Below are 11,624 nucleotides of genomic sequence, written 5' to 3'. Positions count from 1 at the left end.
ACTAGTTACTTGTACTTTTGCATATATATATATATATATATATATATATATATATATATATATATATATATATATATATATATATATATATATATATATATATATATTATTATTACTATTATTATTATTATATATTATTACATATTTGTGTAATTGTTACACAAATATGTAATAATGTATAATAATTGAAACTTACTTGTAGTTAAAATTTCACCCGATACAGTATGTTTTGGGAAATCGGCGACACAGAGCGGAACTGTAAACGAGCTTCTGCTGATCGCACGGAATGTTTTTATCGCTGCACTCGGAAGCAGCACAAGCATGTCGCCGATCTCTGACAGTTAGAGACTTGATTTTCCTACGTTTATTTGTGTAGTTTGTGTTTATTTTGTTAATATTGTGCAGGAAAAGTGTGTTAAAGATCATGGCTGCCGCTCGGACTGTCGGTCAGATGCTTCAGCGCCGTAAGTGGATCATAATAACACACATAATGCTGATCAAACTGACCTTCAGAGAGTTATGATGACTCTAAGAACACATCTACAGCACACACACATTTTCACTCTTCATTAAAAGCATGCACTAGAATATAATGCAACAAGAGCTCATCACTATGATATAATTACTCAATTCTGAATCGTATTTGAAAAGAGAGGCCATGAATATTAATTATGTCCCACTTTGTTCTGTATAGTGATCGATAGTGTGTAAGAGATGTGTCCCTTTTTCATGTAACACAAATAATTACTGATTTAATAATCATTTAATAAAGGCAGTGTTCATTAAACAGTATTTATTACTGAACCAGTCTGGCCATTCTCCTCTGACCTCTGGCATCAACAAGGCATTTGCGCGTACAGAACTGCCGCTCACTGGATATTTCCTCTTTGTCGGACCATTCTCTGTAAACCCTAGAGATGGTTGTGCGTGAAAATCCCAGTAGATCAGCAGTTTCTGAAATACTCAGAGCAGCCCGTCTGGCAGCAACAACCATGCCACGTTCAGCGTCTCTTAAATCCCCTTTCTTCCCCATTCTGATGCTCGCTTTGACCTGCAGCAGATCGTCTTGACCATGTCTACATGTCTACATGCAGTGAGCTGCTGCCATGTGATTGGCTGATTAGACATTTGCAATACCAAGCAGTTGTACCTAATAAAGTGGCCAAATAAAGGAAAACCGGTCATTGTGCTGCTCATACAATTGATGTGTGTGTGTGTGTGTGTGTGTGTGTGTGTGTGTGTGTGTGTGTGTGTGTGTGTGTGTGTGTGTAGGTATGGTGTCCAGCGCTGCAGCAGCTCCTCGTCTGTCGTCTGCAGCAGTTCTGGCTCAGCGCAGTGCTCAGTTCTCCAGAGAGCAGCTCCGTCAGCGAGCGCTGCAGCCGCGGGTGGAGAAGGTGGAGGTGCAGCTGCAGGGGCCGGGCCTGCAGGGGACGCTGCTGGTGATGAACAGAGGCCTGTCTACACCATACAGCTGCGCACGCCGTGAGTATATACATATATATAACAGTAAATAGTATATATATAACACCCATCCTCACACTCTCCTGTAGACTCTTCACCGTTGGGTTATTTTTATCCACTCTGGGCTGATTTTGAGTCTTAATTTGACCAACATTTTCTCTGTGTTTCAGCAAATGTGATGATTTTTGCTGACAAATCTTATTTTGACGCATATTTTGGGAATAAAAACCCAACATTACACTCTGTTTAGATTGACTCCCCATTGGTGCTGTTTTTGCTCCATTGACATCTATTATAATCACATTGATTGATTGTAAAGTCATGACAGCAGATAAGCATGAATTCTTGATTGCTGCTGGTTTTCCCTGCTTGAATTAAGAGGGACAATCTGACATTTTACTGTTGATCTTCGGAATGAATTTGAATGGGCGTGGCCTATCATAGACTTTAACTGCTGTGATTGGCTGACAGTTTTGCATATTAACAGAGGTAAACAGGCAGTGCAGTAGAAGTGGGTGTGGATCATCTGTGAACCCACACCAACACGGGGAGAACATGCAAACTCCAAACACGAACACCAACTGGTCCAGCTGGGACTCGAACCAACGACCTTCTTGCTTTGAGGCGATCATGCTATACACTGCGCCACCGCGCCACCTCTCTCTCTCTCTCTATATATATATATATATATATATATATATATATATATATATATATATATATATATATTTATATTAGTGCTGCACGATATTGGAAAAATCTGACATTGCAATATTTTCATTCACTGCGATGTAGATGCAATTGTAACGAATTCATAATAATAGATTGATTTGCTTGATTCTGTAGGGGAATATCATTTAATAAATGGCAAGCAGAGTCAAATACAACAAAGAAAAGATGCAAATAAACTATGATTTATGATTTTCTGGGGAGTCAAACAGTTTTCATAAGCACAAATTAAATGATCACCATATGATAATAATAACAACACTATCACTTTAATTGAGTAAATACTTATGTAATGTAAAATGCATCTTTTGAGCTACGAATGTGTAATTTATTGTGCCTGAATGGCTGAAATTTGCTTAAGATTCTTACAATCAGGTCTTAAAAACACATGCAAATAATAACATTTCACTCTGAGGTTAAAATATGAAATGACTCCGCTGTTGTTAACTGTAAGGTCTGGTCAACTACATTACAGATCCCTGTGATGAGACTATTGTGGACTTGCACATTGCAATATCAATGCTGAAATGATATATTGTGCAGCCCAAATATATTGATAGCTAGTGTAAAATAATAAATCAATAAATAGTTAAACTAGCATAAGTTATCAATATTACAACTATTATAACAAATGGTGAAATAGGTATTTTTATATTTTGATGAAATTATTAAAGCTTGTTTATCATGTTAGGATTATAGTGTTTGTATAGTGATGTTTTTATGTTCTTGTTGGGTCTGTTGCAACGTAATTTCGTTCTGCATTACAATTTTATTGTGATGTTATGAATGACAAAATAAAGGAAATCAAAACTGAACTGATTTGATATATAAATTCACTTTAATGTGTGATATGACTAAAAACTAATCATAAACAAATATTTCTCAGTTCAAATGAGTAGCGGCTTGGATGCGGAAACAGTGCTCCATACGTCACCACTTAACAAGTGAATAACCACCTGTGAGGACCGTGTGGAGGTTCGAGAGTCTCTGGCGCTGTTATTTTACGGTTGTGGACTGGAAAGTTTGGGAAATCTTGCTTTAAAGAGCCCATATTATGGGTTTTTGAAAATGCCCTTCCATGTAGTGTGTAACACAGCTCTAAGTGAAGTGAAATATCCAGCTAAGGCTTAAATCTGTAAGTGTACAGTGTTTAAAATTATTGATTCATCTATAAAAGAGTCGACTCATAGTGCTTCAAACGAGTCGTCTTGATAACGAGTCATTAGGTGTTTCGCGATGACGCAGCCACGAAACACAAGCCTCGCCAGTAGTTACACGCGCAAACCCGGGAGATTTGAAACCTGCGGCCCCGCCCACTAACACAGAAAAAACACTAGACACACACACACAGACGCCGCCGGTCGAATGAAGTCACGCTGTGCTCAGATGGATAATATTGACAGTCTCTACCCAAAGATGAAACTGTGAAGAGTCAGTGGTTGAGGTTTATTCACTAGTGTAAGTAAGTGCGATTAAAATTGTTGCCTCGTTTACTCTAGCTTACAAATTATGTATTTATTGTGTTTTGTTACTTGTTAACCTGGTACAGTACACGCGGTTACTCTTTATATTCTCTTATCGCATGTAAGCCACGTTGAAAAGGTGACGCGTGCCGCTTTGTTTACGGATTTAACGTTAAATGCTTTTGTGAGCTCGCGTTCCACTGCCGTTTGTCGTTGCTATGGCCATCGTAAGCTAGGAGACGGGAGACTCGTGTCGATCTCCCTAGTTCTGAGGAGGAGCGTGATGTGTGTATGCGTGTGTTTGTGTGTGTGTGTGAGAAAAAGAGCAGGTCGAGTGTGTGACGGCTAGGAGACAGGAGACGCGTGTCGCTCTCCCTAGTTCTTCTGAGGAGCGTAGTGTGTGTGTGTGCGTGCGCGTGCGTGTGTGTGTGTGAGAGAGAGAGAAAAAGAGCAGGTAGAGTGTGTGACGGCTAGGAGACTCGCGTCGATCTCCCCAGTTCTTCTGAGGAGGGTTGTGTGTGTGAAAAAAGCCTTACACTATGAAGCGCGTGTGCACTGTGACTACTTTTATATAGTTGATTACCAGCTGGGCATTTCACTCTGTCTCGTGCTGAAGCCTGTCACTGTCGACCAATCGCAGCAGGCTGTCATCGGTCCAATCAGTGCAGATTAGCTTCGCGCTGAGGAGGGGTTTGGGAACAAATGAATTGCTGAACGATTCATATGGGAGTCGCTGGGATAATTAGGTAATAATAAATGCAGATTATAAGACATGAAAGTGTTTTTTGACCTTGCATGCATATTAGACTGTTGTTGGAGACCCTTACAACCTAAATATGACCCTATTTCATGTATAATATGGGCTCTTTAAATGAACTGTGATCCGTGCTGCAGTGTTAACCTGTGTTGTGTTGTGTATGTCAGACCTGTCGGAGTGGCATGTGAACAGCAGTGCGCTGGCGCTGGTGGACGGACAGCCGTGGCACATGCACAAACCCCTGACCCGCTCCTGTGAGCTCACACTGCTGACCTTCAGAGATCCAGACCCACAGATTCTCAACCAGGTAAACTCCATCACTACTAAACAGATTATTACAATCAGAAATACTGCTAAATAAGAGTTTAGAGTGCACCTATTATGCAAAAATCACATTTATAAATGGTTGTGTGTCAGCAGTGTGTGAGTATCTCCAGCCTCTGATGCTCAACAGGAATGAATTGTGTTTATTATACTCAGACTTGATGAATGAAACACTTTGATTGACATTCTCCCTTTGTACGTGTCATCAGAGGGGGAAAGCCCCGCCCACTAGTGGTCATCATCTCTCCCTCATTAGCATAAAGAGCAGCCCTGAGTGAGAAGCAGCCGTCTGTCCATTAACCATTAGAGTGTTTGAGCTGCTGAAGATAACGTCAGCATAGACTAAGAGGATTCTAGATGTGGAGTTCTAGATGAAGCACAGATGAACAGTGTGATAATCTTGTAAAGCACAATAATTATTGTGAAAAGCACTATACAAAGAAGTTAATAGGTATTACTTTACAGTAAGGCTGATGCATTGTAAAGTTGGTGTGTTGATCATTAGTGTGTGTGTGTGTGTGTCTGTGTGTGTTTTAGGCGTACTGGCGCTCCTGTGCGGCTCTTCTGGGTCTCGTCCTGGAATCAGCCTTTAAGGACCAGTTCAGTGTTGAGCTGCTCAAGATTCCTGAAGTGCCAGGTCAGACTGATCCTCTCTCTGTGTGTGTTTATTTTCAGCAAAAGACATTTTAAAAAAACTTGTATTTTTATTTCATGCTAAAATCAAATAGAAATTGCACTTTTTAAATAAAAATTTTTATCCTTTTTATTTAAAAACGTCTTAAATTTGGGGATTTTTTTCTTCAATCTTACGGGTTTCAATTTCGTAGTTTAATTAATTAATTACTTAATTAATTTCCAATGTTGTGCTGTCCATTTGAATTTTTCTGGGTTTCATTTGAATAAACAAATAATAAAAACACACGCTCGGTTGTGTTTGCAGTGACGGCTGGTGCTTTCTGCTGTGATCTGCTTCTGGATCCGCTTCTGGACTCCTGGAAGCCCACGGAGGTCAGAAACACGTCCTCATCACTGATTTATTCTCATCTTACTGTGCATCTCATTTGCTTTCGTTTACGTTTTACGTTTTTCTGTTGAATCTAAAAGTATTGGGGAAACAAAAATACAAAATAATTGAATAATTTATTAATTTTCCTTTGGCTCAGTCCCTTATTTATCAGGGGTCGCCACAGCGGAATGAACCGCCAACTATTCCAGCATATATTTTACACAGCAGAAGCTCTTCCAGCTGTAAAAGAAATTGTGTTACCACTTCTATACGAACCTTCAGAGAACACTTAAGTCATATTTCCATTATGTGTTCACAATGATAAAACATGAAGATACTTTAACTGTGTTCACAGAGCTTAACAAACATACTTCGAGCGTTCAGGTAAACATTTTCAGAATTTCATGCAAACATTAGCAAGAAATAATCTAAGAAAGCACTTATGAACGAGAATTTAGAAGCTATACCTTGAACTAACCTTAAATGCTCATGAATATTAATGTGCAATTAATAATAAAGGGACAGCTCACCCAAAGTAAAAATTCTGTCATCATTTACTCAACCTTTATGGGTTAAACACAACAGAAGATATTTAGAACCATGTTGAAAACCTGTAACCATTGACTTCCATGCAATTTGTTTTTCCTCAGGGTGTCCACAGGGTCTTAAAAAGAATTAAAAGTTAATAAATCAATGTAGATAAATTTAAGGCTCTTAAAAAATATTAAAAAGTCTTAAATGCTGTTTTTAAAGGTATTAAATTTGATATCATATTCGATTATGCAGTGTATAGTTGTATGCTAAAGTTTGCCTCAATTAAATCTGCGAATATCAGGATGCTGCGTAGTTTATGAAATCAGTGAAATCCTGCTAGACTTGACATCATGCTGCTTTGTTTACTGCAGTAATCAAGGCAACACCATTATTTCTGCAGCTCTACAGGCGCCAACCTGCTAAATTAGCTTGATTTAAAAGATCATTCAGTGTATAAATAATGTTATCATTTTGGATTAGTTTCAGTAATTATACTGTTAAAATCTCACCCCTGTTTCCCATTTAAAAGTGGCGATGAGGTCTTAAAATGTATGGAAAGAGTCTTAAAAAAGGTCTTAACAGGTATTGAATTTCATTCTCTGATTCCTGTATATACTCTGTTCCTTCTATGGATGTCAATGGTTACCGCTTTCTTCAAAATATCTGTGTTTAAAAGAAAGAAAGAAACTCATAAAGGTTTATAAACACTTGAGGGAGAGTAAATAGTGAGTACATTTCATTTTTGGGTGAACTGGCCCTTTAATAACTCCAAAATGAACTCGCATCTATGGAGAATACAGAGGTTTTTTCAACATCATTCATTCATTTTCCTTCAGCTTAGTCCCTTATTTATCAGGGGTCGCCACAGTGGGTTGAACCAGCAACTTTTCAGCATATGTTTTACACAGCGGATACCCTTCCAGCTGCAACCCAGTACTGGGAAACACCTATACACACCAACATTCACACACACGCAAATACACTACAACCAATGTAGTTCATCAATTCCCCTATAGCGCATGTGTTTGGACTGTGGGGGAAACCAGAGCACCCGGAGGAAACCCACACCAACACGGGGAGAACACGCAAACTCCACACAGAAACACCAGCTGGCTTAAAAACACATGCAAATGAAAATATTCCACTTTATTAGAGTCAAACTTTGCTGTGTGTGTGTGTGTCGCCCTGCAGGAGAATCTGCGCAGTCTGACGCGTGACGCTCTGCAGATGATCAGCAGAGATCTGCCCTGGGAGCCGCTGGAGGTTTCAGCTTCTCTGGCATTGGAGATCTTCTCTCAGAGCAGGTCCAGCTAACACACGTTTATTCACATTCATTTAGACGCATTTATCCAAATGTGCAAATAATATGAGGTGTGTGTGTGTGTGTGTGTGTGTGTGTTAGGGATATAAACACTTCAGGTCATGAATGCCATAAGTCGGTTTAACTATAAAAACAATTGTGTGTGTGTGTGTGTGTGTTCAGGTGTAAACAGGAGGAAGTTGAAGAAGCAGCAGCTCAGAGTCAGAACGGGACGGTGACACTGTACAGGTGAACATAACACACACAAACACATTCGACACACATGCATGCACACACATACACAAGCATATGCACACACAGATGCATGCATAGACCACAACACATGCACACACAACATATACAAACACACAACATGTACAATCACAGCACACTCACGTGCACACAAATGAGTGTGTTTGGGTGTTTCCCAGTACTGGGTTGCAGCTGGAAGCCCATCCACTGCGTGAAACATATGCTGGATAAGTTAGCGGTTCATTCCGCTGTGGCGATTCCAGATTAATAAAGGGACTGCGCCCAATGAAAAACACACACACATTGCCCACAAAACACACACACACACTACACAACTTATACACACAATGTGCATAAAAACACAACCACACACAACATTTAGTGCACACAGGAGAACTTCTGTTTAGAGCATCAGTGTGTTATGTTTATTGCATGTGTGTGTGTGTGTTCAGGTGTGGGGATCATGTGACGCTAAGCTCCACCCCTCTGGTGTCCCGCACGGGTCTTTGCTCTCAGTTTGAGGTCACGTCGATACACACACTCTCAGAAAACACACGTGGAGTCCAGCGCCGAGCTCAGGGGCTCTCACTGCCCATCAACCTTACTGTGAGTACAACACACACACACACACACACACACAGCAGATGCTCTGTGACAGTGGTGATGAGCAGATCTCCTCATTCTTGATTTAAAGTCCAGTTTTATTCCAGCTTTAGTGTGTGTTTGCTTCATTCTCAGTGTGTTTGCATCACATTTTCAGGCTCATCATACAGTCTGGAGGAAGCTGCGGAAAAGAGCAGAAAGACTGGTAAGTTTGTGTGTGTGTGTGTGTGTGTGAGTAAAATTGTGTTGTAAAATTGTAATATTGCATAAAGCATTTATAAAGAAAACACAATATCAGCCATGTTTAATTACACGACACACAGACGATTAAAAGGAAAACCAATAAACTATAAACAGAAATCAAGTGTTCATCATATATTATTGTGCTTAATTCTCTCCCGCATCTCATTAGTCTTAAAGTGAATCATTAATCATGTTTAAACCACTGTTTTTGTTCATCTTTAATCACAATCTGCCCATCCGCTCTGATACGGCTGTCCTTCTCTGATTGGGTTAACTATGCCTGGCCACACCCCTCCAGCTGTTAAGTCGCTGACACACTGGACTCTCCCAATAGACTTCCATTTATATGCATGTGAATGCTGCAGATCAGAAACGTGAGCTTGTGCGTTAAGTTTCTCAGTTTGCTGCGTTGCAAAGTTCAAGCTTGGTGAATTCGGACCTGCAACATGGCATCACATGACTGCATGAGACCAATCGAAGATCAAAACATGACCTCTCTGAACAGAAGTTTAAAATAGGGACCAATCGCTCGCTTCTTTAATGTCTAGTCATCTTGTTTAATCCCGCCCCTTTTTGCAGCACTGTGCGACAGAATTTCGCATGCTCAAACTCGAGTGTAAATCATAGACTGTAAAAGATATGGACATAATATCCATGACGTCTAAAGACCACAAATTAAGCTACAAGTAGGCGTGGCCAACCTTTGCCAATTTCTTTGGGCGTCACCGTATCAACCAGGGGTGACCAAATAAAGGCAAATAGTTGAAGCATGATCCAGAGCTATACAGACGCCTGCTGGCTTTTCTATGGGAGAACGCTTTAACCTTCATTACCTGCGACTCGATGGTGTTCTGATGGGCTCGGACGGTATCCAAATTTTGATACCTCCTCCCTATTTTACCTCGGTATCCGGTATTACCGTGCATAATAAAAAAAATGATGATGTAAGGCTCAGAGAGCGTCACCAAACTGTTGGGTTGTGCCTAAACCATTCTGAAACTGAATACCGTATATGCCACCTTAGGTCTTATTCGTATTAGAGAACTGCGTGAGACGCTCTCTCTCATACACACACACACACAGAGACAGCACCAAGGGACGCACAGCATCACGCTCTCTCATTTACACACACACACGCGCACACACACATAAACAGCACACAATTAGTTATCGAGTTATCGACCGCTCCCGCGCTTTATTCGGAAATTTATTCCCACACCGCAAGACATCTGGTCGGGTCCCGTGGCTCCCGTGGTACAGTAGCGGGAATGCAGACCGCTAGTTCATATTTACCACGTCTCCCTTCTCGTTCGGTCGAAACCCGAAATACTGCCAAACTGCAGGTCACTTGGTGCGCGACTGGCCATCTTACCTCACCTCTCTCCCTCTCTCCCTCTCTCCCTCTCTCTCTCTCTCTCTCTCTCTCTCTCTCTCTCTCTCTCTCTCTCTCTCTCTCTCTCTCTCTCTCTCTCTCCTCCACACTGTCCCGTGATGTCAATCACGCATACGCATTTTTAGCCATTAAATAATAATTATTTACTCCTTGTCTCCTATTTAAGTGCACTGTTTTTTATGACGGTGTAACGGTATTGAAACTGACACCGTTGCTAATTTTAGATCCCGCGGTATACCATATTACCATATTACTGCCCAAGCCTATGTTCTGACCACATGTGCTTGGCCGTACACTATATCAATAAAGTGTTTAGTCTTTTAAAAACACTGCTGTAACACACTAAGCATTGTTCTTATGATGTTTTTCTACAGGAGGAACATAATAATAATATATAACAAATAATAACTTCCAAACACTTCAGATATAGTGTGTGTTAGTAAATGCAAGACTATTGAACTCCAGCATAACACTGTATGACAACGCTTCAGATGACTGTTCTAGAGCCTACAGCTAATCAATCTGTCAGATTCTGGAGGGCATTACAGCTCTGAAGCACATTATAAAGGATCTTAAATAAAGCAAATACATTTATAGAGATGGTATATAAGTATATAATTTCACTCAGCTGGGAAATGGAGGCCATGTGAATGGTTTGTGAGCACAATAAAGTGCACACAGCATGCCATATCATCTGATAACTGTAGGAAATAAGTCCAAAAGGCAAATGACAGTGTAAAGAAACATTAAACAAAACAAAAATACGATGAATATGCCGAGTTCAGCAGCTAATCAGCCGGAATCAGCTGAGGTGAAGAGACGGCGACCAGCGAGACCTAGCTGTCACTCAAGTGGCCACGCCCTTAATTATGCAGACTTAATAGAACTTAATATAAAGCAAATGGATGAGTTATAATAAAATTCACCCCCTCACAGTCGTCATGAAGGGTAATTTTAGCTATATGAACTAAAATTTATTTGTAGCAGGCTGTAAACACTCTTTTTTTTCTGTGTAAAGTCGGCCATTTTAACAGTGGGCTCAATAGAAATCTGCTCCATATGGAGCCAGGACTAGCGGAGTTTCCATGAATTTCCGTTATTTCCATATTAGCTTCACGAGGGAGAGCGAGAGGGTGACGCTTGGTCTGACCGCAACATTAGTTGACAGCAAGTGAGAGGCGGAGCTCAAAAAATAAACCCCGCCCCCTACTCAATATTAAATTTCAGTTGTAAATACATCATCACGCTGAAATAAAAGCATGGATCAACGTCAGGTTGATGCTTTAACATGAGAGAATCGAAACAAATGAAAACTGAACTTTAATAATGAAGTATTTATAAAACTACACATAAAAATATGAATACTGTCAAATAAATCTGCATGGACGTTTTTCTGCTCCTCTTACAGGTGGAGCTTCCCTCATCTTCAACATTGGCTCCTCCTCCCAACACAAAGGCTCCACCCACTGTCTCTGTGACTCCACCCCCTCTGCCATAACCCCGCCCCAGCACTCTGTTTGTATGATATTGTTGAATAAACGTGTTTGCCTCATGTCTAA

At 40.4% G+C, this 11,624-nt stretch overlaps 1 protein-coding gene across 1 annotated transcript; it reads left to right on the top strand.

Annotated features, from left to right (window-relative positions):
- Positions 1–299: 299 nt before the first annotated feature.
- On the top strand, positions 300–11,624 carry mrpl39 (mitochondrial ribosomal protein L39). Its single transcript, XM_056453004.1, has 10 exons — positions 300–464; positions 1,273–1,482; positions 4,578–4,717; positions 5,272–5,371; positions 5,675–5,742; positions 7,466–7,578; positions 7,758–7,823; positions 8,279–8,432; positions 8,587–8,634; positions 11,474–11,624. Exons 1-10 carry the CDS (start codon positions 425–427, stop codon positions 11,561–11,563), a joined length of 1,029 nt encoding a protein of 342 aa, XP_056308979.1. The 5' UTR covers positions 300–424; the 3' UTR covers positions 11,564–11,624.

This window comes from Danio aesculapii, chromosome 1, assembly GCF_903798145.1.
Source record: "Danio aesculapii chromosome 1, fDanAes4.1, whole genome shotgun sequence".
NCBI classification, from domain to species: domain Eukaryota; kingdom Metazoa; phylum Chordata; class Actinopteri; order Cypriniformes; family Danionidae; genus Danio; species Danio aesculapii.
Note: the sequence above shows the minus strand (reverse complement) of the source record. Positions and strands in the feature narration are given on the sequence as shown.

Excerpts from the sequence above, each read along its gene's own strand:
- mrpl39 (XM_056453004.1), top strand. The coding sequence starts at position 425 with ATGGCTGCCGCTCGGACTGTCGGTCAGATGCTTCAGCGCC. Across the intron at positions 7,579-7,757 it reads GAGATCTTCTCTCAGAGCAG|GTGTAAACAGGAGGAAGTTG; the intron begins GTCCAGCTAACA and ends GTGTGTGTTCAG. Across the intron at positions 8,635-11,473 it reads GGAAAAGAGCAGAAAGACTG|GTGGAGCTTCCCTCATCTTC; the intron begins GTAAGTTTGTGT and ends CTCCTCTTACAG.